Source organism: Ambystoma mexicanum, chromosome 7p, assembly GCF_040938575.1.
Source record: "Ambystoma mexicanum isolate Mex_15411 chromosome 7p, UKY_AmexF1_1, whole genome shotgun sequence".
NCBI lineage: Eukaryota > Metazoa > Chordata > Amphibia > Caudata > Ambystomatidae > Ambystoma > Ambystoma mexicanum.
In genome coordinates this window covers 757,876,588-757,903,125 of record NC_090939.1, presented here as the reverse complement: position 1 = coordinate 757,903,125, position 26,538 = coordinate 757,876,588, and the positions used below count along the sequence as shown (strand labels likewise).

General features: G+C 46.0%; 1 protein-coding gene across 2 annotated transcripts in view; it reads left to right on the top strand.

Moving 5' to 3' along the window:
- GCC2 (GRIP and coiled-coil domain containing 2) overlaps window positions 1–26,538 on the top strand; it is a 1,745,187-nt gene that overhangs the window by 249,848 nt on the left and 1,468,801 nt on the right. The window contains exon 5 of one of the 2 annotated variants that reach the window (XM_069636884.1): window positions 5,282–5,386. The exons of the other annotated variant lie outside the window; for it this stretch is intronic. Coding sequence (XP_069492985.1) covers window positions 5,282–5,386 — 105 coding nt within the window. The remainder of the gene's footprint in view (window positions 1–5,281; window positions 5,387–26,538) is intronic. 2 annotated transcript variants of the gene reach the window in all.

Below are 26,538 nucleotides of genomic sequence, written 5' to 3'. Positions count from 1 at the left end.
ACTAATGTATGCCTTGCTAAGCGACCATGTGGGGCTGCAGTGGGAGCAAAGGTTGAGACCCCGGGACCTTACAGCACCAAGTATGGACAAACAGAAGTCACACTTTGCCTTGAAGCTATTAGCAGAGGATGTACTGTGCTGAATAGAATGAATGCACCTGACAGTTACCACCAATTTTGGAGCGGCTGAGGTCCAGCTAAGCCGTGCCAAGTTTCAGTGCCAAGCTGGAGTTATCATGCTGCCTGAGCGTTGGATCAGCTCGCGCCTTGAAACACTTGTGTATACGCGCGTTACAAATACCATATCATATCATATCATAAATGTGAGGGTTAAGACGGAAGCCCAGTGATCTGGGATTCTGCTGATCCCGCACCCGCAAATGGACTTCACAAATCAAATGTCAGACTTATTTTTCAGACTTTACAAAATACATTTCAATAAAATTTTTGTTATGATGTGTACCTTGCATCCTGAAAAATTGTGCGTAATCATTTTATCATTGTATATGTTTAGCTAATGGTTTTAAAATTTAAAACATCAATAAAAACTTTTTTTAAGAAAGAAATAATGTGTATTACAGGAGGGACATTGTGTTTGATGCAACTTGCAAAGTACAGTTCAAACCATCTTGCAGGTTGAGTATCATATGTTATTGTGGACATTACCATGAACAATCTTGTGGTGGGCAACACAACTATTCTCTACGCCCCTTCTTATTGCTACTTAGGGGTAGAATTTGAACCGGACGGGGATTATAAGATCTGCAGACAAACACGTACTGTCAGAGCTGCCCAAGCCACAGCCTTGATGGCCAACTTCTCTTGTAAACAGGGTGGCTTTACGTTGTGGCAACACGACAATTATGTGTCCAAGTGTTTATTCCCATGATTACCTACAGCCTGGAGGCCTTGCTAACTTTTGATCTGGCTTGGCTACAGGTCATTGAAGGTGAATTCTGGCGACGGATGTTGGGGTTGCCCCCCGGCGTGCCGATAGCCCTTATAACAATAGAATTAGGACTCCCCTCCCTAAAAGCAGTGGTATTAAAAAAGAGAGCAGGGCTCTTTCTGTGGATGATTGGTGCTACAACCAATCCCTTACTGATGGCAGTCCACCAGGAACTAACTAAAAGCTACATCACTGGCATATTATCCGAACCCATGATAAAATATCTAGCAGAGATGGGCTGGACCCACAGAGGAGTCAGCTTTTCGAAGGTTGTTCAAAATGCACTTGGAAAGATGGTTGCCTTGTGGGACTGGCTAGAGAACTTTGCGCATTTGACTACATTGAAGAGTTATCAGTTTGTTCAGCTTAGAAACTATAACTTTATGCAGCCACAGACTTATTTGAACCTCTGTCCAGCTAAAAGACTCAGACGATTTATCATTCTCTTTAGAATGGAACAGTTACCAACTAGGATGGTCCTGGGGAGTAGAGTAAAGATTCCTACCAAAGATCGATTTTGCCATCTTTCGTTTATTAACTGAATGTCAAGAAATGGCCGATATTACTCAGTTATTACTCGGTAAATATGTACATAACCTGGAAACTATGAAAGATCTGTCCTTTTGGCGTTATTGTACACATTCGGGGAATATGAGCTTATTAATTGCCCTCTACAATATATGGCTAAAGGTTGAATATAATTTAGCAATTATGGTATGAGACACTGATAAGAGAGTAATAATCTTGCCTGGCCCAGGGGAAAGTGTTGGCGCTCGGACAATACTATAGTGGATATCTTCATTCACTGAATGAGGCCATATAAGAACCAAAGCAGCGAATTAGCTCACGTAGGAATTATTTTTTTATTTTTTCCATGAAATTGTAATGTTATGTGATTCATTGACTAAGTTTTATGTATTTTATATGTTTGAAATATTATAGCGATTGTTGAATTGGTGTATATTGGGATATGATGTTTTGTACATAAATTGTTGAAGTTTATTTGTTAGAATGGATTATTATTTGTATAATATGTGTAAAGTTTGAGTTCTCTTAAACTAAATCATATTAAATAAATAAATAAACAATTTGCAAATGGATGCAGAAAGCCAAGTCACAACATACATTTTGTGTTTTACTGACCAACGTTTAAAAAAATAATTGTGCTGCGTTGTTTCGGAGTTTGATTTATTTACTGGAATGTGCAGGGCCGTCACGATGAGGGTGCAGGGAGGGCAAACTGCCCCGGGACTCGCACTTGCGGGGAGCCTCGCGGCCCCCTCTCATAAGTAGAAGGCAGCACAGTCCACCCGTGTCCATTATTCACACAGGGTACTGTGCCGTCTCCTCTCTGCCCCTGAAATGATTTTGCTGTTGGTTGCGAAGCCGTTTGGCTCCACAACAAACAGCAAAATAATGGGAGACAGCATGGCTCAGAACTGAGCTCTGCTGCCTCCCGTTGTTCAGCTGACAACGTGGACATGCTGAATGACAGGAGAGGACTCCTCTCCTGTCAATCAGTGTGTTCACGTTTCCCAGTGTGACCACGATGACTGATGAGAGGAGTTCTCTCTTGTCAGGCAGCATGTCTATGTGTCGGAGTGCATGGAGGAAAGGGAAGTGTTTTTTTATTTTAAATTAAAAGTGTATATATGTGTATTTAAATTAGTATGTATATGTGTATGTATGAATGCATGTGTGCATGTTGGTGTTTGTTTGTGTCAGTGCTGTGTTTGGTTTTATGTATGTATGGAATTGTGTAACTGGTGGATGAATGCATGGGTGAAAGTGTTTTATGTGAGTGTGTTCAGCCCCTACCCCTACGTTTAGCCGCACTGGGGGCCACTTCATTAAGGGGTGGGTTCATGGCATCAGAGTTGCACCTAGGCTAAAATGTCAGGGGATAGGGGGGGACTAAAACTTAAAATGTTAGGAGAGGCGCTAACATCAGAGGCTGTGAGGGAGGGGCAAACTTCCTTGTGTAGGGGCACCTAACATCTTTCCACATTCGAATGAGACTATTCCGGTGAAGCTTCAATTTTACAAGCAGCTACCTCTTGCCTTCGTTTCTGAAACGTCACACTTAAGGACAGACTGCTGTGAGAATGAGATGCCTCATGTCGCCACTTCTCTTCTTCTCATGGCCATGCTCTAATCCCTATGGCAATTCTCACCCAGTTCCTGCCCTGCCCACCCAAAACACCTCCTCACTGGAACTCTTTGAGCTACCTTTAAACACGCCTTGCCATCAAACTTTGCCCTCAATGTGCCTGCAAGTGTTTCCTCAAAGGAGTCTTCTGAGAGTTCATGACTTCATTGGAGTTGTAAACACGGAACTGGTGTAATAAAAATGTCTTAATCAGTTCTGCCTTTGGCCACTCGATTTACAAACACCCTGCGTGTCTCAGGGACGTCATTTCACCAAAATGCCAGGGGGTAGCGGAAGTGACATCACATGACCCTAGACCCCCCCCATGATGACATCACAGGAAGTGATGTCATTTGACCCCGCCCCGAAGTGATATCGCGGGAAGCGATGGAATACGACCTTTCACTCGTTGACAAAACAGGAAGTGGCATCACATAGCATTGTACATATGAAAAATATGGTTACAATATCACTATAATGTGATTCATACAAGAATGGGTCGCCATATGTATCGTTAAGATCAGTGTATAAAGGCCCATATTACTAAATGACTGTGAATGGAAGCAGATGTCCATAACCAAATGATAATGAGGTGTTATTATGTAGCACTTACGCTTAAGCGCTTTATATACAAAAAATATACACCCAATATCACCCAACCTGTGTTGGTACTCATTTATTGACCTCAGAAGGATGAAAGGCTGAGTTGAGGCATTTAAGAACAGACTAAAACTGTGACTCACCCCCTGAAGTGTGCCTGAAATAAACCTTTAATGAGTCTAGCAATTATTGTATAGAATTCCAGAAAGACACATTATTTGGTATTCCTATTCTTTCTTACTTAGGATCAGTGCTGAAAGTGTTAGACTTGTGGCAGTCTTCTTTTTTTTAAAGGGGCCTGATCAAGAAAGCCAGCCACTCCAGAAGTAAAGAGCCACATGGTGCTGGCCACAGCCCAGGAGCTTGCTTTACCAAAAAAAAAAGTTTTTTTTCGTTTTTTTTAAGATAGAGGTTGCAAGGGAGACCTCAGAGGTCGCAGTTGCGACCTCTGGCAACCCCTAAATGACGTCCATGGCGTGTCTTTCACTGAAGGTTTGTTAAAAATAAGCATTGGCAAAACCAACAGTTTTGGCTTGTGTATAGGTATTAGGCATTTGCCAGACACTGCTATTAGCTGCTCAGGTACAAAACCAAGAGTAGTACAAAACACAGATCTTACTAGGCCTTGTGTAATTCAGATCGTGCAAGAGCAGGAAAGGGGGGAGGGGAGAAGAGCCAAGTGGGGGTAGGATGCAGAAGTGCAGGAACAAAGGAGAAACAAGAGTGCAGCCAACGGGTGGCAAGTGTGGGTACTCATAAGTGCAGCCAACGGGTGGAGAATAAGTGCAAGGGAGGGGACTGTAGGGTTACAGATACAGACCACAAGTGCAGGGGGAGCCAAGAGGGAGTGGATGATTACAACAGGACAGCCAGGTACTTGGGCCCGAATTCAGAGCTTGACCAGGTGACCAGTGCATGGATCAGGCAGGTGATCAGCAAGGGAGAGGAAAAGAGAAGGCAGAAGCAAAGAGACCGGTCTTGAGTTGCTTCGGAGCCGGATATGGTTCTGCTCAAGTTTCAGAGAGGCAGGGAGGCTGTTTCCAGAGGGAGGCCCCAGCCGAAGAAAGAGATTTGCCCTCAACTCTTTGCTTGGAAAAGTGACTGACCCTCAGAGAGTTAGAGGTGGCGCAGTGGAGAGCTCATGCCATCCTATATATATTTTTGCATATGATACAAAAGTTAGTCTGGCATAAACCTTTATTCAGTAGAGAAGTCTAACTTTGCTGTAGTTGATTTGGAATTGTAGTAATAACCCATATTTGGGATCCTGCACACAAACTCAAGGGGAGATTTCTCGAGTCTCCTGATTGCAGAGGTGCCGCCGCTGGCCGAGTGCAAATAATTGTAAGGGGGCCTCACCAAATGTTTTGCCCCAGGCCTCACCACATCTTCTGACAGCCCTGGGAATGTGTAATGCTGTCATTCCAGGCATAGCATTCAAACTGAGTTACATTGTATGTTATTTGGTCTTGTACCGTGCACTGCTGCCACTTCCATGGTCTCTTTAGGCCCTTGTACGCTAAAAAGAGGAAACGCCACAAAGTATGCATGTTATGTTATTGTATTTGTTGTACTTCTCCGCAGGTTCTGACAGAGCGACTTGATGCTGTTCTTTTGGAAAAGGCAGAAGCTCAGCAGCATTTAGTATCGTTGAAAAAAGAAAATAGCAAGCTCAAACAGGAAGCTAAGGTAGAGCTATTTTCTAAAATCATAAATATTGTTAACAGCAGTTCCAATAAACCATTAGTACAAGATTATGTATTTTAAAGTTGTTTTCATAACAGCTTGCAACCAATGTTAATAAAGCCAGTAGGATGGCGTTTGTGTAATGTTTACACCCATTTGTCCACTTTTATTCCCTAAATGGAGATCTGTCCACGATTCTAAGAGAACAGAGACATTTCCATTTTTGAAAGGCAATGTATATAAGTTTGGGGCACAATAATGTACCTTTTGGGGGGCAAAGATGTACTTTTGTAGTGACAATACATCAACATCAGGGATCAAAATAAGATTGAATATGCAGGAGCTAAAAGCAGCTCCAGTGTGTTCAGCATTAACCAGTGACCAGGAGCGATCACTGGGGAATGAGGAGCTAGTACATAGCGTTCCGCAAATATAACTACCACATAAGATGTAAGCTTATCATTTTGTACTTTATATATGACCCCTTATGCTTTAAATGTCGTGTAGATGTGTCCTCATGTTTATTTTCTAGAGTGTTCCAAACCCATTCACATAGGTGTGTTTGTTCGCCATACGTTGGCCTGGGGAGCCAAAAGTAGCTGCTGGTACCTGTTGGTGTAAAGCTAATCAGGCTCTTCTAAACGACAAGCAGGAGCTAAATAGTTGCCACCTCCCCTCATTTAGGAACCCTGAACATTAACAAAAAAGAACGTACTTCAGTAGGATGTGCCTAATAAATGCAGGTTGTTGTGTCCTGGGTAGATCACTACCATTGTCTCCATTCTTGGCAGAGGTGTGCGCATCCGGAAGATAGGAAGTTTCCTAGCCTGAAATTAGTAGATAGTTGCTTAGAAACCATTCAACTGAAAGGTGTCCAAGCAACGTATGCACCTCTACTTTGGCTCAAAGTATAGTTCTAGAGTACTCGACCAGGAAGGCGTGGTTTGATTGGTCATCTTATTTATGATTGCTTGTTTTATTCTTTATATTTATAACTTATATTTATTTTTCATGGAAGGCACTGGTTTGACAAATGCAATCAATATTTGTCAGTCAGTCCTGTGCCAAGTCTTGGCGCTTGCCTTAGGCAACTTGCACTTTCACTAGAAGAACTCTGATTGACTGTAATGTTGTTAGTTCAACATTACAGAATTGGTTTTATTCTTAAGAATAAATCCAATAATGTTATCATGTTCACAGTGGTGATAGCTTGATGGAGCGCCAGCTCCCTACTATTGCTGCCATTGTAGTGGGGGCTGGCTTGAGAGGTTGGGTACTGGTGAGGGCAAAGCAGTCGCCAATTCTCCACTCCAACAAAATAAAAACAAATGTTCTCAAACTTTATTTCATAGTATAGATTGCACAAAAGCAGTAGAAGATCAAATTATACAGTAAATACAATGTATTTGATCACAAAGAACACATTTAAATGTGTCAAACTCCAAGAGGAAACAAGTAATGGCTCCTAAAATTTAAGATCTATAAAAACATACTATTATTAGCTAAACATATTAATTTTCAATATCAGTGTGAATATCATGTAACTGGCCATGCAACAAAATGTCATCAGATTCTTTAATGAGAGCAAATACAATAATGCAGGTCCATAAGATCTGAAAACCATTTTAAGATACATTAGATACAACTGCCTAAAATGAATGTACAGAGGGCGGAACAATATAAAGTGCATGTTTCTGATTCTTCAGATCTGTAAGGGTTTCTCATGTACCATCACATCTAGACAGAATTGTGAATATTAGCTGTCATCACATCTAGACAGAATTGTTAATATTAGCTTTCGTCACATTTAGACAGAATTGTGAACACTACCCCACGCCACATTTAGACATAATTGCGAATATTAGGCCGTGCCAGATTTAGTCAGAATTGTGAATATTAGCCTGCACCACATCTAGACATAATTGTGAATATTAGCTTTCATCACATCTAGACAGAATTGTGAATATTAGCTTTTTGTCACATTTAGACAGAATTGTGAATATTAGCTTTCGTCACATCTAGACAGAATTATGAATATTAGGGTTTTGTCACATTTAGACAGAATTGGGAATATTAGCCCTCGGCATATCTAGACAGAATTGTGAATATTAGCTTTCATCACAGCCAGAACTGTGGAGATAATCAGGCGCCATATCTAGATGGAATTCTGGAGATTAGCAGGCATCAGATCGGGAAAGAATAGTGAAGATTAGCATGCAGTACATCTATATAGTGATGCCACTAACCAACCCACAAAAAAAATCTCACCACTCTGCATACACTTCTCAAACTCTAAACAAACACAACACACAACCACACCTCTAAAGCACAGCAAACCGCATGCACTTCACTACACCACAACAACACAACAAATCACACATAGCCTCACACAACAGAACACAACGGCTACCAACCAGAAAGCACACCGAAGCTCAGCGAACGGTGTCAAATGAACTGAAGCTGCCAACAGCACATCACAGCTCTCTTGCACTTTTTTCCTGCTCGATCCTACCAACTCACCCCACTCCCTTCCCTTTTTAGATCCACCAGAGCACCAGGGGACCATGCCGGTGATGAAAGTGCGTGGTACAAATGTCCTTTAACATTAGCATGTATATATGTCCTCCAGATCAGACCATCTCCTGACTATAGACAGCAACAGACGTACACATAAAACATAAAACCAAGTTTTTGGGGAAGGATTTTCCTTCCTTTAGTATATTCGTTGGACCTACATGCCAATTATAACAACCTTTAAGTCTCAGTGAGGGTCTTACAAACCTATATTAACCAAGGAATCCTTTCGCCCAGGGTGCATCTAAGAGTGTCCTGCACAATAGAGAGATGCAAAAAAGTAGAGGTTGGGAAGCAATTGTAGCTGTATTTAGATGAAAAGTAGAAGGGAGACCAAGGAGTATGCAGATGCATTTAATTTCTGCTATCTGTACCTTATCTGCTCTTGAGAACTGTATCCTGCTACTTCCTTGGTCTCGCTATTGTAGATTATCAACACCTGAGGCAATAGCATACAATCTAGAGTTGTTAGATAGTGTCAGAACAAAATTGTACGCTTGTATCACTTTAATGACTCCCTGATAAATAATCTGAGATCAATTTCCAGAACTCTCCTGAATGTATTTCCCACAACCTTGAAGGTGCGCGTCCCCTAATAGGGATTTAAAACTCCCCAATAAGAATCAATGATGGACATACCCCTGATGGGAATAACACCAAGACCTAGTGCGGGTGAAGTCAAAAAGTAAAAGTTTATCCAAACCAATATAGGGCAAGCAGAGAACTTTGCAAACTCCAAGAGCACTCTGCCAGACAATAGAAAACCATTCATATTTATTACAAAAACACGTCATCAATGAGATAAACTATAGGGGTCACATAGTTGTGGGGATTGGATGATGAAGACTAGATACTATGTAATTGTATGTCCGGTGCTCCAGGATTGGCAGAGGCCCACGTGGTGCCAGTGCGGGATGCACATGTCAGCTGGGCTCTTCGGGGTGGAGCGCAGGGTCAGATGATGTCCGAGCTGCTACAATTTATGCTACATAGTAGTTGCCCTTGTGGCCACACATACCTTGACCATCATCTATCTAATTTAACCCATGAGAGACATTCCACTAAACATTTGAGCTGAACAATAAAAGTGGGAATACATGGGTCCAGGTGGCAAAATTACTCATAAGATTAAGGTGACACATTCACCAACCATTCTGTTATATCTCCTAAGGCAACTATTTATTGTTTGTTATTGTGAGAAGAATATATTGCCAAAAGGCATTAAGATTAAGGTGAGGGGCCTATTGCCTATATTTCATTAACCGGAGTCTGGGGGTGTAAGGAATTCATGGTGGCATCGTGAGTTAGGGGGCTGAAGGGAGGGTGCATGCTTAGTGCAGGCTGAGCGGAAGGGGTGATTGGTTACAATTGTAGCATCACATCTTTCACAGGGCCAGGGCTTCAAATCCCAGCCCGGCCGGCGGGGGAGGGAAGGTTGGGGCTGTGCATGCGGTGGTACCTGAGGGGGGACAGGGGAAAAAAGTCCCCGGAGCATGTTGGGCCATACATTGTCTATGTTGTGGGGGGCACACTTAGAGCGTGCATTCAAAAGAGGTAGAAATAGGTTAGTGTGTGCATTGGTACATTAGCCCTTTAAGTGCCACGGGTATTTCCCCCCAGTGCCAAGGCCTTTTTTGGTGATTTCGGTATGTGGCCATTCAATGCCTTGTAACTTTTTTTTTTTGTTACATGAGATATCTCGGCCAAATGTGGCCCCTTTTTTTCCCCACATGTAGGGGGTCGTAACGCCACCCAGGAATCCTAGGTTGCTGTAGAGGTGTGAGAGAAAATAACCAAAAAGGGCAAATATTTTGTGTTTTTTCAAAAAATGTGAATAAAATGATGTACAAAGAAGCCTGTGGTTTTTTCCTTGTAAGAGCTAGGAACAAATGGTTTCCTGTGCTGAATTCCCCAATTTTCTGGCTTTCAAGAACAGGTTGAGTAGAAACGAAAAAACATTATTTCGATGTGGTTATCAACCGTTTTGTGAGAGGTAGGCGATTTTGGCCATTTTTGCCAATTGGACATGCATGGACAGAATGGAAGAAAAGGGTAGGAAAGCCGAATTGGAGGACAGAAAGGCATACATTTCTGAAAAGTAGACGAAATTCCAAGTTTAGGAAGGGGTGATTTGCGTAGGTCGGGCAACAACTAGGTAGGAGAAAATGCCATAGATTGGTGGAAAAGCAGGAAAATGACCGAAAAAAAAGGTATGTGGTGGACATGGTTGGCTTAGTATGGCAATGGCTTGTATGAATTTTGAGAATAACAATGCTCCGCTACATTCCTCCGACTCTTGCAGTTAGGAAAGTACACATTTTTTGTAGTGTTTCACAAAACAAGCAATACCAAAAGCCAAACACTCAGCCATGGTACACAGGTGTTTTATGCTTACGGCCTGAACAGACATACTTAGCATGTGTAAATCAGGAAAACCAATGTGGTGAGAAACAGCAAGCATACATTCTTTGAAAGAGCACAGTCAGACCTTTTCAAGTGTAGGTGACTTGAGCAGGTTACAAAAGTGTATGGTGCCTAAAGCAGTGACTAAATGTAGGGCACATTTGGGAAATGAAAGGGTTGTGTGACAAAGGGCACCAGCAAATGGGTCAAAACGTTATGAAAACCACACAAACACAACAAATGTCATACCTTCCCGCGTTCCCACACGTGTCCCGATGAAAATGGTACCTCAACTGTGTAGATGCACCTACCTGGGCGCCAAGGGGAAAGCCGAACACACCCCTAAGCCCAAGGCTTTTCCGACATCTGAATTTCACGATTTTTCCAGACGGGCACACCATACAGATATGGGCCTCGGGTGTCCAAGCCACCAAGGAAAACAGGACACCCGTGGGAATCCGCAGAGGTCTAACTAGCGCAAATCGGCCCAGAATGTATTACCTAGAAACCCCGGCAAAGTCCGAAATCTGGCGAAAACACGCATTTTCTGCACATAACACGCATTTTCTGCACATTTCACTTGTCTCACCCAGCGAAACATGCCGCCAACAACACATGGCCTACCGTCCCGCGTTCCCACAGGTGTCCCGATGAAAATGGTACCTCATGTGTGGGTGCACCTACCTGGGCGCCAAGGGGAAAGCATAAAAGACCCCTACCCCCAAGTCTGTTCTGACAGCTGAATTTCACACTTTTTCCAGATGGACACACCATACAGATATGGGCCTCGGGTGTCCAAGCCACCAAGGAAAACAGGGAACCCCATGCATTTCCGAAAAGAGAACACCCGCGGGAATCCGCAGGGGTCTGCCTTGCGCAAATCGGCCCGGAATTTATTACCCAGAAAGTTCGATATGTGGCAAAAAACTCGACTCACCCACCAAAATACGTCACCAACAACACATGGCCTACCGCCCCGCATTCCCACAGGTGTCCCTATGAAAACGGTACCTCACATGTGTGGGTACACCTACCTGGGTGCCAACGGGAAAGCCTGAAACACTGGTAATGCCAACTCTTTTCGCACAGCAGAATTGCAGGATTTTGACTAATGTGCACACCATACAGATTTGGGCCTATGGTGTCCAACCCACCAATGAAAACTCGGAACCCCATGCATTTCTGAAAATAGGACACCCGTGGGAATACACAGAGGTCTGACTTGCGCAAAGCAGGCCAGAATTTATTACCCAGAATCCCCGACAAAGTGAAAATTGTGTTTTTTCCACACCAAACATCACACTTTGTCGGGGATTGTGGCTAATACATTCTGGGCTCCTTCACGTAAGTCAGACCTCAGTGCATTCCCACGAGTATCCTCTTTTCAGAAATGCATGGTGTTCAGAAATTTCCTTGGTGGCTTGGACACCCTAGGCCCAAATCTGTATGGTGTACACATTAGTCAAAATCCTGCAATCCCGCTGTGCGAAAAGAGTTGGGGTTACAAGTGTTGTAGGCTTTCCCCTTGGTGCCCAGGTAGATGCACCCACACATGTGAGGTACCGTTTTCATCGGGACACCTGTGGGAACGCAGGACGGTAGGCCATGTGTTGTTGGCGGCATGTTTCGATGGATGAGCCGAGTGGAATGTGAGGAAAATGCATTTTTTTTGCCAGATTTCGGACTATGCCAGGGTAATAAATTCTTGGCCGATTTGCGAAGTCCGACCTCTGCGGATTCCCACGGGTGTCCGCTTTTCGGAAATGCATGGGGTTCCCTGTTTTCCTTGGTGGCTTGAACACCTGAGGCCCAAATCTGTAGGTTGTCTCCCCAAACCCCTTGGGGTTTACAAGTGGTGTAGCCTTTTTCGTTTTATGCCCCGGTAGGTGCACCCACACTTGTGAGGTACCGTTTTTGTCGGGACCCTGTGGGAATGTGGGAAGGTATGTCATCTGTTGTTGGCGGCGAGTTTCGGTGGGTGAGCAGAGTGAAATGTTTGAAAATTGTGTTTTTTACCCCAAAATTTGGACTTTGCCGGGGGTTCTGAGTATTAGATTCTGGGCCGATTTGCGCAAGTCAGAACTCTGTAGATTCCCATGGGTGTCCTCTTTTCAGAAATGCACGGGGTTCCCTGTTTTCCTTGCTGACTTCGACACCCTAGGCCCAAATCTGTAGGTTGCCCACATAAACAAAATGTGCTGTGCCGAAAGGCTTGGGGTTACTAGTGGGTTACCCTTTTCCTTTTGCGCCCCAGGTAGGTGCACCCACACATGTGCAGTATCGTTTTCATCGGGACACGTGTGGGGACACCGGAAGGTCGGACATGTGTTGTCGGAGGGGTGTTTCAGTGGGTGATTGAAACAAGGAAAAGTGTCTACATCTAGAGACACTCCCGTCCCCTGCACACCATTGATACTGATACACTATCAGTCAATAATAATGAAAAAAGAGTGTATTCTTCTAATAAGTCAAACTTTAATCGAAGCAAACAGTTCTAAGTACTGTAAAAATCACTTCAAATCAACATAAAGAAATAAAGGCATTCAATACATAGAAATAAGCCATTGATCATGAGAGGAATATATACAAATTAGCAACTAAAATAATGATATACAATCCAAATTTTCAAATGAGGAATTTCGTAGTAGTGAACTCAGATGATCAGATGCTCTATGCGTTTCGGGGAATAACCCCTTCTTCAGGAGCAAAGTAATCTGAAAATGTATGCATCAAAAGTACAACATCAGTATATTGTTTCACAATGTTAAAACAAGGATGTACACAAAAATTGAGCAATCCAACACCGCAAAGTGCAAGAGTACAAAGATTTTAACTGATTCACAAAAGTACATGAAAATCCACATTTAGGTACACATAGGTGATCAAGATATAGAGATCGATTTAACCTAGGGTGTGACTCCAAAAAGAGATGGGAAAATGAGTAGGCTCAATAAAAGCGAATACCTGAAATAAACACGGGCGTGCTGAATCTGATGTACAGCGGTACTGTGTGGAGAAAAATCCACAAACTGCTGAGGTGCAAATAAACTTTTTTCGAGGTCATAAACCTGGTGTAAAAAATAAATGAATATGTATAGCCACTTGTGTGAGACAAAAACATTTTAGGTCAAAGAAAATTATAACCTGCTGGAGAGACAGTTAACAATCGAGCTGCTTACCACAAAATTGAGCCGCAGTCGCTTAACTATATTAAGATATTCGGGGTTCCAGCCGAAGCAATCAGGAAAGGTCCAGCTTCAATCCTAGACACTTCAAGAGTCAATCGAGGGAGTACCCAAGTAATGCCAATCTTGTGCGCAAAAATACAAGTACTGTACTATGTGTACCAAAAAGAAAAAGAAACAAGAATTACCACTTAGCTAAACTAAGCATCTAACTGTGTCAAAATCTCTTGGGCAATAACTCTAAAAATGTACCATACAGGTAAACAAACAAAGAGCAAACCAAAGAAAACGCGTGAGGCAGGTAATGCACATGGAGTGCACACCCAAGATAATTACCAAAAACTGAGCAAGGAAAACGTAGTCCAAGGTACATTCATTCAAAGCACCAAGTGACAAAAAGTAAAAAAGGAAGCCTTTAACTCGGCCCACGGATGAAAGTGCCCCACATAAATAACAAAGCCTAAATAGAACTTCCAAACTCACCGTGAAAAAACGCAAAGAACATCCGCGCACGTCACCGCTCCAGTAGCTCTGCACGCTGATGCCGGACGTGTGTTAAGTAGTAATGACTCATAATGAGTCATATGACAAAGAGATGTCACGTGACCCAAAGGTTGTAGACGGAACGTTCTAATCGCGGAGGCATAGGCGGAACAAACGGCAGCTGTGCACCACTGAATGCACAGTGTACCGTTAGTAAAGAGCAATAGTAAAAATAAAAAGGAACACTTGCATTTAGAGGAGGAAACAAATATAAACTGAAATGCAGCGCCATATATGAAGAACTAAGTCAAGAGAGCCAAAAAATAAATCTAAAGCGTGAACTAGCACCAAGTTAATGGAAGTGAATCCACAACACCTGGGCAAAACAAATGATGAAGGGAAATGAGCGAAAAAGGCAGCGGATAAATAAAAAGATAAATGAGCAATGAATTCCTAACCAATTACTAAAACTAAGCAAGCGAATAAACGTACTGCGTGAACAATGAAACAAATGTAACCCCGTGTGCACAGTAAAACAAATAAAATAACAAACAGAAATAACTAATAAAGTGAAAAAAGATGCTCAACACAAGTTAACAGAATAAGAAAGAACTAGAGAGATAAAACGCTACTAATGGAAGTCACATATAGATGGTTCAACCTGCCAGAAAAAGATCAGATTCAAACAAAGCAGTTAAGCGAGAACTCCTCATTTAATCCTCTAGGTGAAATAGTGTCAAGCAAGTCGATCCAAAACATCTCTTTGGGCGAGTATTCTCATAAAGTCCCCTCCCCTGGTGGGACGCTTAACAACTTCCAAGATGGTGAACCTAATCTGGGCTATGGTGTGGCGAGCTGATTTGAAATGTCTCGAAACCGGAGATTTGTTATTCTTGCAACGAATATTTGATTTGTGCTCGGTCCACCTCTCTCGGGCTGAACGGGCGGTCTGCCCAACATAGATTAAACCGCATGGGCATTTGATGCAGTAAATGACACCAGTAGATCGACAAGTTGCAAAGTGTCGTAATTTGATCTTTTTCCCCGTATGGGGGTGTGAAATAGATTCACCCTTAGATATATTGTTACAGTGACTGCAGGATAAGCAAGGAAATGTACCTTTTTTATTTGTGGCTAGTGTCAATTGAGTTTCCTTAAGTGTGCGTTCTGCCTTTACAACTTTGTCTCGGATGTTGACTCCTCGTTTGTATACCATCATTGGTGGTTCAGGAAACAGCTCGCCTAGAGTTGGATCATAATGCAGAATGGGCCAATGTTTTTGGATAATTCGTTTAATGTGAAATGATTGTCTAGAGAATTTAGAAATGTGGAGGATAGCCGTATTCTCTTTTTTTGGTTGTAACGGTCAATAGTTGTTCTCTGATCATCGGGAGTGACTTTGCCTGTGCTTCTTCTACTAATTCCACTGGATACCCTCTTGAGGTAAATCGCTTAGACAAATTCACACACTCCTCTTGAAAAACATCACAATCAGTGATGATCCTCTTCAGACGTAACATTTGGCTATATGGCAAACTGGCCATCATTGCCTTAGGGTGGAAACTAGCGTAATGTAATAAACTGTTGACGTCAGTAGCTTTGTGGTATACAGATGTTTTAATTTGATTGTTCACAATTTCTAGTTGTACGTCTAGAAAATGGAGAGAAGGTTCCCCAATGTCTAAAGTGAATTTAATTCTTGGATGAACAGAATTAAGATAGTCAAGAAAATCTTCCAGTTCTTTTTTGGACCACACCACACACCAAAAATATCGTCTATGTACCTTTTCCACATAATAATCTTTGACGACCATTCCATATTGTCCAGTACAAATCTTTTCTCAAACCAATACATGTATATATTGGCATATGCTGGGGCCATCGCTGACCCCATCGCTGTACCAGATATTTGAGCGAAATAATCGCGTTGGTATCGAAAAAAGCTGTTGTAAAGGATGATCGTGATAAATTGAATGATTAATTGTGGATCACATTTAACATTTCTTGCTTGCAATAATAACCATTCTACTGCCTGAATACCCTCCTGATGGGGAATAGAGGTATATAGGCTGCACACATCCATTGAAAAAAGAATATATTCAGATGACAGGCAAGAAAATTCTTTAACATTCAACAAAAAGTCTGTGGTGTCTCTCAAGTACGTTGGTATAGATTGAACAATTGGTTGTAAAATTCGATCAACATATTTGGATAAGGGACCAAAAATGCTCTCAATACAGGCAACAATTGGTCTCAATGGGGGGTGGTCTTTATCTTTGTGGATTTTTGGCAAACCATACAGTACTTGCATGATAGGGATTTTTTTCAAAAGGAAAGACCTAGTTTTTACAGAGATCCAATCATTCTCAAGTGCATCGTTAACACAATTTTCAATGATTACCTTGATTTTATGTGTTGGGTCGCTGTTCAACTTTAAATATGTGGTGGTGTCCTCCAACATAGTGGTACACTGGGCATGGTAAAAGGTAGAATCCATAACCACTACCGCACCTCCCTTATCTGCTGGTTTGATCGTGAGTTCAAAATCTCTGGCTAAGGATTCCAACTCTTTCAGTTGAAAATCTTTCAAGTTCACTGGAGATTTTAAGTGAAAATGTATTTTCTTAAGGTCATCCTCAACCTTCAATTTAAACATATTCAGAACTGGATTGTCAATTGGCGGATCAAAGGAGCTTTTAGATTTCATTTCCAATGAGTCACCTGAATCTTCCCGTTCTAACTCATCAACTTGCGATGCGAAAAATAGTTTGAGTTTGATTTTCCGGAGTAATATGTGTAAATTAACTTTCTCATCAAAGAGGGTAGAATTAGAAGTCGGGACAAAAGAGAGTCCCATGTTCACAATGTCCATTTGGCTAGATGACAGAGTCTTACTTGAGATATTCACCACAATTGAAACCTTTACTTGTTTTTCTTTTTTGATCTTGTGCCCACGTCGGGTCTTTTTTCTAAAAAAGGAGGCTCAATGGATACACCTACAGGATTAGATGCAACCCTTTGTTGCTTGTTTCAGTGGGAGGCCAGAGCCAAATGTCTGAGAATTGTCTTTTATTTCCAGCCAATTTCAGAGATATTTCCCTCTGTCCACTCACTGATACACGTCCCCAACAACAGGTGCCATACCTTCCCGCGTTCCCACAGGTTTCCCGATGAAAACGGTACCTCACATGTATGGATGCACCTACCGGGGGGCAAAAGGAAAAGGGTAACCCACTGATAACCCCAAGCCTTTCGGCACAGCACATTTTGTTCGTGTGGGCAAACTACAGATTTGGGCCTATGGTGTTGAAGCCAGCAAGGAAAACGGGGAACCCCATGCATTTCCCAAAAGAGGACACCCGTGGGAATGTACAGAGCTCTGACGTGCGCAAAGGGCCCCAGAATGTATTACCCAGAACCCCAGACAAACTGAACATTGTGTTTTCTCCCCACCAAATATCACACTTTGTCGGGGATTGTGGCTAATAAAAACTGGGGCAATTTGCGCAAGGCAGACTTCTGTGGATTCCTAACGGTGTCCTCTTTTTCGAAAATGCATCGGGGGTCCCAGTTTTCTTTGCTGGCTTCGACACCCTAAGACCAAATCTGTAGGTTGCCCACATGAACAAAATGTGCTGTGCCGAAAGGCTTCGGGTTACCATGCGTTACCTTTTTCCTTTTGCGCCCCGGTAGGTGCACCCACACAAGTGGGTACCGTTTTCGTCGGGACACCTGTGCTAACGCGGGAAGGTATGACATCTGTTGTTGGCTACGTTTTTCGGTGAGTGGACAGCGGGAAATGTCTCTGAAATTGGCTGGACATGAAGACAATTCTCAAACATTCCGCTCTGGCCACCCATCGAAACACACCGCCAACAACACATGTCCGACCTTCCTGCGTCCCCACATGTGTCCCGATGAAAACGGTACCTCACATGTGTGGGTGCACCTACCGGGGGCGCAAAAGGAAAAGGGTAACCCACTGGTAACACTAAGCCTTACGGCACAGCACATTTTGTTCATGTGGGCAACCTACAGATTTGGGCCTAGGGTGTCGAAGCCAGCAAGGAAAACAGGGAACCCCATGCATTTCCGAAAAGAGGACACCCGTGGGAATCCACAGAGGTCTGACTTAGGCAAATCGGCCCAGAATTTATAACCCAGAACCCCGGGCAAAGACCCACATGGGAGAAGGGTGCCCAAGGCCAGGGACATTACCGCCGACTTTGCTGGAGCCCTGGCTTCCCTGCGTTACAGCTTCTCCCCACAAGGGAGTCCCGGCAGTATGCCAATACCTCCCCAAAGGGAAAAGCTGTAATGCAGCCCAGCCGCAACTCCAGGTCGGTTGGAGGTGATGTCCCTGGCCTTGGACATCCATGTACCATGTGGCTGTACCGTCCCCTAAGCACAGCAGCAGCTCCAGGGAGCCCCGGCAGGATCCCCATTTCTCCCCGGAGGTGACTTCTGTAATGTAGCACAGCCAGAGGTGGAGCCTGGGCTTGCAGACGGACAACCCACATGGGAGGGATCCGATCCCAGGGAAACACCAATGTTCTGCTGGCATGGGGGACCATTTTTGGCCTGCCCCTGCAATTGTGTCCCAGCCCACCAACATATCTGCCCAGGCGGCCCATTCCCACCCACACCACCAACAATCCAGCCCCAGTCTCACCCACCCCACTGACAGTGGGGCCTAACCATAGAATAATAAAAAACAGTACTCTCATAACGTTGCAGCTGCTCGCATTTAAAAAGCTGTACACAAAACAAAAAACATGTGTTACCTACGGTCACACCAGCAAAAACAAATAAATACTTTGCAAGCATGCACCCCCCCCCCTTGCAAGCCATCGCTGCTGGTCTACTGAACCTCATCCCCAGTCAATACCCATTTGCCCCTTCCTACGAGCAGATATCTGCCCCCAGGGAGGCCTGCATGAGGTGCCCCCGCCACCCATTTGGGGTGAGGGAGGAGAGGGCCCCCACAAAATTGCGGAACAGGCCCCCCAGTGGGTGGGGCAGTAAGGTTTGGGCACCCCGGGGCTAAATTGGCTCACCAATGTGCCCCTCTGCGCCAAGGCAAGTGTGGCAAACAAAGAAAATAATTCAAAATGGCAGGCTGCCCCTTAGTCAGGGCTGAGGGGCACCAACCACCGCCAGGGAATTTTCTAATCTGTAGGGGGGTGCACCTCTCCACCCCCACCCCAATTGGAGGGGCGGAGCATCTCATGTAGCCCGCTATGGGGGGAGATAAGTGGGGGGCTGTCCTGCACTCCTCCCTGGGCTCAGGCGTCCCTTCCTAGGAGCAAATATCTGGTCCCAAGAAGGGCTGCATGACATGGCACCCACTCCATTGCGGGTGGGGAGTGGAGGGGTCAACGCCCCATCCCATTAGAAAATTCCCCATCCCTTTGAGGTGCCCCACAGCCCCCCCTAAATTGCGTTCCACCATTTTCACTTTTTCCCTTAGGTAACCCAACTCCCCTTGGTGCAGAGTGGCACATTGGTGTGCCAATCTGGCCCCGGGGTGCCCAAACCTTACTGCCCTACCCACTGGGGGCCTGTCCCACAATTTTTGGGGGCCCTCTCCCCCCACAGCCCAAATTGGTGGTGGGGGCACCTCATGCAGGCCTCCCTGGGCCTCCTCCAAATGGCTGCGTGAGGTACACCCCCCTCCATTTGGGGTGGGGGGAGAGGGCCCCCAAATATTGTGGGACAGGCCACCCAGTGGGTGGGGCAGTAAGGTTTGGCCACCCCAGGTCCAGATTGGCACACCAATGTGCCCCTCTGCGCGCGCCAAGGCAAGTTTCATAAACAAAGAAAAAAGTGGAAAATGGTACGCTACACTTTAGGGCGGGCTGAGGGGCACCCTAAACCGCCAGGTCATTTTCTAATGTAAGGGGGGTGACCCTCTGCCCCCCACACCAAATGCAGTGGGGGTATCTCATGCAGCCCACCCTGGGGTCAGATGCCCCTTCTTAGGCGCAGATATCTGCCCCCAGGGAGGGCTACAAGGGGTGCCCTCATTTCTCCGTTGGGGTGAGGGGGAGAGGGCCATCCCCTTTTCTGTCAAATAAATCCCTGGTGGCTAGTGGCCTCCCCCCACTCTCACCCAAAATTCCCTTTTGTTTTTTTTTTCATTTTCCCCCCTTCCCTGGGGGCAGATGATCAGCCATCTGCCCCCAGGGGGCCCTAACCTGCAGGCCCCATCCTTTGGGGGGACCTCACACTTATTCCTGGTACCCCCCCCAATTGGATTGGGGGCCACCTCATATAATCCTGCCTGGGGGCATAAATCTGCCCTAAGGGAAGGCTACAAGGGGTGGCCCCCCTTTCCACTTGGTGTGGGAGGGGGAGGGCCACCACCCTTTCAGGGGGGGCAAAATAAAGGGGGGTGTACCTCACGCAGCCGTTTGTAGGAGGCCCAGGGAGGCCTGCATGAGGTGCCCCCACCACCCATTTGGGGTGGGGGGAGAGGGCCCCCAAAAATTGTGGGACAGGCCACCCAGTGGGTGGGGCAGTAAGGTTTGGCCACCCCAGGTCCAGATTGGCACACCAATGTGCCCCTCTGTGCGCGCCAAGGCAAGTTTCATAAACAAAGAAAAAAGTGGAAAATGGTACGCTACACTTTAGGGCGGGCTGAGGGGCACCCTAAACCGCCAGGTCATTTTCTAATGTAAGGGGGGTGACCCTCTGCCCCCCACACCAAATGCAGTGGGGGTATCTCATGCAGCCCACCCTGGGGTCAGATGCCCCTTCTTAGGCGCAGATATCTGCCCCCAGGGAGGGCTACAAGGGGTGCCCTCATTTCCCCGTTGGGGTGAGGGGGAGAGGGCCATCCCCTTTTCTGTCAAATAAATCCCTGGTGGCGAGTGGCCCCCCCCACTCTCACCCAAAATTCCCTTTTGTTTTTTTTTTCATTTTCCCCCCTTCCCTGGGGGCAGATGATCAGCCATCTGCCCCCAGGGGGCCCTAACCTGCAGGCCCCATCCTTTGGGGGGACCTCACACTTATTCCTGGTGCCCCCCCAATTGGATTGGGGGCCACCTCATATAATCCTGCCTGGGGGCATAAATCTGCCCTAAGGGAAGGCTACAAGGGGTGGCCCCCCTTTCCACTTGGTGTGGGAGGGGGAGGGCCACCACCCTTTCAGGGGCGGCAAAATAAAATCACGGGCCCACCAACCCCCATCCCCGTTCCATTTCATTTAAAAAATAATAATTACCCCCTTCCCTGAGGGCAGATGATCAGCCATCTGCCCCCAGGGTTGTGCACATATGTGCCCCCATGCTTTGGGGGTCGGGGGGTGAGGGCGTCTTACTGTACGCAGCTCCCCTCTCCCCCTACGTCACAAACGTATCCCTGGTGGTCCAGTGGCATTGCTGGGCACGGATCGAACGGTCTGCGCCCGATCTGCGCCCGGCAATGCTGTCAAAAAGGGTGTGGTTGGAAAGGGGAGAATCTCCCCTTTCCAGCGACACCTCCCTCGATCTCCGCTTGAAATACAGCCGGAGTTCGAGGGGGAGAAAGGTGAAGACTCACCTTTTATTTTCACTACAGCAGCCCGAAATGGCTGCTGCGGTGAAAATTATTTTCACTTTCAATTCAATTACTTTATGCACGCCGATGTGAAACTGAAGGTAATCCAGCCCCCTGGCAGTGAGGGCGGACCTTCCCCTCACATAGCCCGGGGGTTGGATTACAGTTTTGAGCGATCCCTGCTGTGCAGGGATCGCTCAAAACAGGGTGCCAAAAAGGATGAGCTATCTCGTCCTTGGCACTGTGGAAGTAATTCCAAGGACGAGATAGCTCATCCTTGGCACTAATTGGGGTTAAAAATTATGCAACGTTCTGCTTACAATATGAAGTGCATGATTCAGTGCTCAGAGGTTATACGTATGCTACAAAGGACATTCTATTGTACAGTCGGCACACATCACATTAAACAATACATACTGCAATACTTAATTGAACACATTTGAAATCGTACATTTTTAGAAAATAATTGAGCATATATTGATATCATACATTGCTTTGTGTATTCTGTAACAACCAATAATCCTTGCTTAGTGATGAAAGGCTTAAACACCCACTTCATGGTTCTACGTGCAATCTGGGATGGGTGAGGGTCATCATATTTCAATATATAGATATATGTATATATATATATATATATATATATATTTCTGAGGCTTGTGGAATCTGCTCAGATCACATGCTGTGCATAGGCCGACATCTAGTGGAAGCTGCGGAGTATTACAGTTTGTTTTTCGAAACTCGAAAATGGGCGTCGACACAGGGCGTGCCAGTAATACTATCCCTAGTGTGACGTCCCCTGTACCCATGATCCCTCACGCGTCTAGGACCCTCAGATTGTTTTTTTCCGCCATTCCGCCATACTGGTCGGAAGCATTTCGCGGAGTTCCTGGCACTAAGCCATAATTTTGCAAAATATTGATCATTTTACCCCTTCTCCACCCCAATGTCGAGATACCGAATTTCTACACTCGACGCCAGATCGAAGAGGATTTCAACCGTCGACTGCACGACGACTTTGGGCCTCGAGGCTTCCGTCTCGGCCCGGGCCTGGGCCGCTGGCCAAGGCCCTGCAAGTAGGGAGAGTGGGGGGTGGTCATACTCTACACTCTTGTAATATATAGACACACTTCTATATTCCTACATTTACCAGCCCGCTGCCACAAGGTGCGTATGGAGGGTACCCCTTTCCAATTCTGCCCCAAGAGCAATCGCAAATACCCTTGGGTCGACAGGCACGCCACGGGCAACTTCTGCTTGCCGAGGGACCGCTCCGAGGCAAATTGAAGAGCCTGTAGTAGGTTTAAGCCTAAAACACTTAAGGACCGTTCAATCAAGCGTTGGCCCCACCACGCCAGGCGTCAAGAGGCCATGGCAGCAGAGGGCGCCGTCAGCGACGGCAGCGACGTCGTACTTTCGGACGGCGAGGGCTTTATGGCGCCAGAAAGGGTCATTCCCAGTTCCAGAGAATGGACCAGTGTTGACATAGATAGGGTAATGTAAAGAATGTCATCTTTGGCAGATTTTTATGCAAAGAACCCAGAACACTTTCTTGCTTATACTCCCGACGGGTCAGCACCCTCTGGCTCTAAGGATCCTATACCTCCAAGTGCAAGGTCCCACTTTGAGAAACCAACAGGGTCTTCAGACCCCCTTCTACGTCCAGCCCTACTCTCATTACCAGGGAGAGACATCCTTTGTTGAGGATCCAGATTTGGGCATGGTGGAGGAACAAACTGGGACAGGCTACTATGGGGATGATGAGGATCAAGATGAGGAGGAGGAAGACCCCTACAGGGTAGACTCCCCACTAGAAAGAGAGGCCCCCATTACCGACTCCCCTGTCGACAACCAGCCACTCCTGATGAAGTGCTGTCTCGAGCAGCCGAACATTTCCACATCGACACCCAGGGTGCCCAGGAGGAAAGAGACTTCGCAGAAGAGTTAGTGGGGGAGAGGAGGCCTGTTGCTCAGGCCATCCCTATCCTAAAATCTATTCAAAGAAGAATAGACCCGTCACTCCTCAATCCTTACCTCACCAGAGCAGTGAACCCTAGGATTGAAAAACTTTTCAAGGCGGCCCAATCAGACCCACTATATATAAGACGGCATCTGAAGCCGGACTCTCTGGTTGTTACTAACACCCGTAAGAGGGCTGGAACACCCTTATCATCGTCCGAGGCTCCTCCCAACAAGGAGAGCAAAAGACTGTACGGGTTAGGCAGGAAAGTGGCCTCCACTTCCGCCTACCAGGCAAGGATTGCCAACTCCACCACCCTGTTGGCCAGCTACAACTGCCATCAGTGGGAAGAGGTCGCAGCACTCATAGACTCCGCACCAGAACCCTTAAAGAGCCAATTGGCACGTGTTTCAGCAGAGGGAAGAGCCGTGTCTGGTTGCATTTTAAAGGCAACCTTTGATGCCGCGGATAACTCAGGCAGATTAATAGCAGAAGGAACTGTTATTAAGAGACACGCTTGGCTACGCCAGTCTGGTTTCAAGACTGAAACACAAGCGTCACTATTGGACAAACCGGTGGAGCCGGATCTGTTGTTTGGTAAGGCGGTCGAGGACGCACTAAAGAATGCTAAGGACGAGTATGAAACACTCAAATCCCTAGGCCAGCTAACCACTAAACCCCCTAATCAGAGAGGGAATGGCAATTTTCGTCGCCCACGCTGCTAAAATTCCCAAAGAGGTTCTAACTATTCCCAGGGGCGGGGTACACAGTGGAACAATAATAACCAGCAGTCTACCCAGGGTTACGGCAGGGGGAATAAGAGAGGACGTGGTAGAGGTAGAGGCAGCCCCAATAAAGGAGGCGACACGCCTCCACCGAAACCGTGACGCTCCGTTCAGGGTCCGTTCTCACGCAACCCCAGTAGGGGGACGCATTTCCAACTTCACCCAAGTTTGGGAAGGGATCACATCAGACAGATGGGTGCTGTCAACAGTATCCGAGGGGTACTGCATAGAACTACTAGAGCGTCCCCGAGACCATCCTCCACGACAAAAAATACATTCTTTGGAACACCAGAAGATCCTCCTAGAAGAGATCGTCAATCTGCTAGCAAAGGACGCGATGGAACTCGTCCCAGGACACCAGGTAAACAAGGGTATTTATTCAACTTATTTCCTTGTGCCAAAAAAAGATTTGACAATGCGCCCAGTATTGGATTTACGGCCTGCCAACAAGTATGTCAAGCCCCAAAAGTTTCGCATGACAACTCTCCAAGAGGTAATCCCCTTCCTAAAAAAGGGGGATTACATGGCAACATTGGACATGAAAGATGCCTATTTTCATATTTCCATGTTCCCAGCGCACAGAAAATACTTGCGCTTCAAGGTGGACAGTCGGCACTACCAGTTCAAGGTACTGCCCTTCGGGATAGCTTCGGCCCCAAGGGTATTCACCAAGGTACTGGCGGTGGCGGCAGCACACCTACCCAGGGAGGCAATCCCGGTGTACCCTTACCTGGACGACTGGCTCATCACGGGGGAAACCCCAGTAATTTGCAGAACAAACATTCAAAGGACTATCGACCTCCTCTTCGAATTGGGCTTCTCAATAAACGAGAAAAAGTCAAGTCTAGTGCCAAGCACATCCAAACAATTCTTAGGAGCTATCCTAGACACTCAAGAGGGGTTGACCTTTCCTTCAGAGGAAAGAATTCGGAATATACTGCTGCAAATCCCGCAAAACCAGTCCGGTCGCCAGATAACGGTACGCAAAGCAATGTGTTTACTGGGCATGATGGCGTCCTGTATTTACCTGGTCCTCCACGCGCGCCTGCGCATGCGTCCCATGCAGGAATGGTTGGCGAAACAGTGGTCTCAGGCAAGTGGTCAGTGGGATGATCTAGTGGTCGTTTCGCCAACACTGGTACAAAGCCTTCACTGGTGGACAAGAGAGAATCTGTCCAAGGGGAAACCCTTTTACGATCCCGAGATACAGGCGGTAGTCACAACCGATGCATGCCTGACTGGGTGGGGAGCTCACCATCTCCACCACACAGCTCATTGTCTCTGGTCTCACGCAGTGGCCAAGAATCACATCAACCTTCTAGAGCTTCTGGCAGTATTCAGAGCGCTTCAAGCTTTCGAACCCTACCTTTTAAACCTGTCAGTGCAAATCCGGACGGACAGCACTACAGCCATGTTCTACCTGAACAAACAAGGAGGGACTCGCTCGCCAAATCTGTCCAAGCTTGCCCAGAAAATCTGGATATGGGCACTCAGACGGAACATCTTCCTGTCATCACAACATGTTCCAGGGGATCTCAATTCCCTAGCGGATGCTCTGAGCAGAGACCCCCTCCCAGAGGAACACGAGTGGTGTCTACACAGAGAAGTCGTAGAAGACATCTTCTCTCAGTGGAGTTTCCCCACTATAGACCTATTCGCCACAAGCGAAAACAGACAATGCCCAGGATTCGCATCCAGGTTCCCCCAACCAGACTCCCAGGGGAACGTCCTGTGGATGAACTGGTCAGGGATGTTTGCGTACGCTTTTCCACCAACTCCTCTAATCAGGAAGGTGGTCAACAAGATGAACAGAGAATCGATGACGCTCGTCCTGGTTGCTCCCATGTGGGCGAGACAACCATGGTTCCCACACCTACGCAGACTGGCGGTGTGCGAACCCATCAGACTTCCGAGCTGGTACAACCTATTGTCCCAGCACCAAGGTCAAACAGTGCACCCTCAACCCAACTAAATGAAACTGGCAGCATGGCTCCTGAGGTCATAGAGTTTGGACATCTCAAATTACCACAGAGGTGTATGGACATCCTAAAAGAGGCTAGGAAGCCCAACACGAGGCACTGCTACTTTGACAAATGGAAGAGATTCATAATCTGGTGCCAGAGTAAGCAAATCAACCCAGTTGATTGCACTCCTTCCACTATTGTTACTTACATGCTCCACCTGCTGGATGCGGGGCTGGTTTTTAACTCACTGAAGGTACACCTGGCA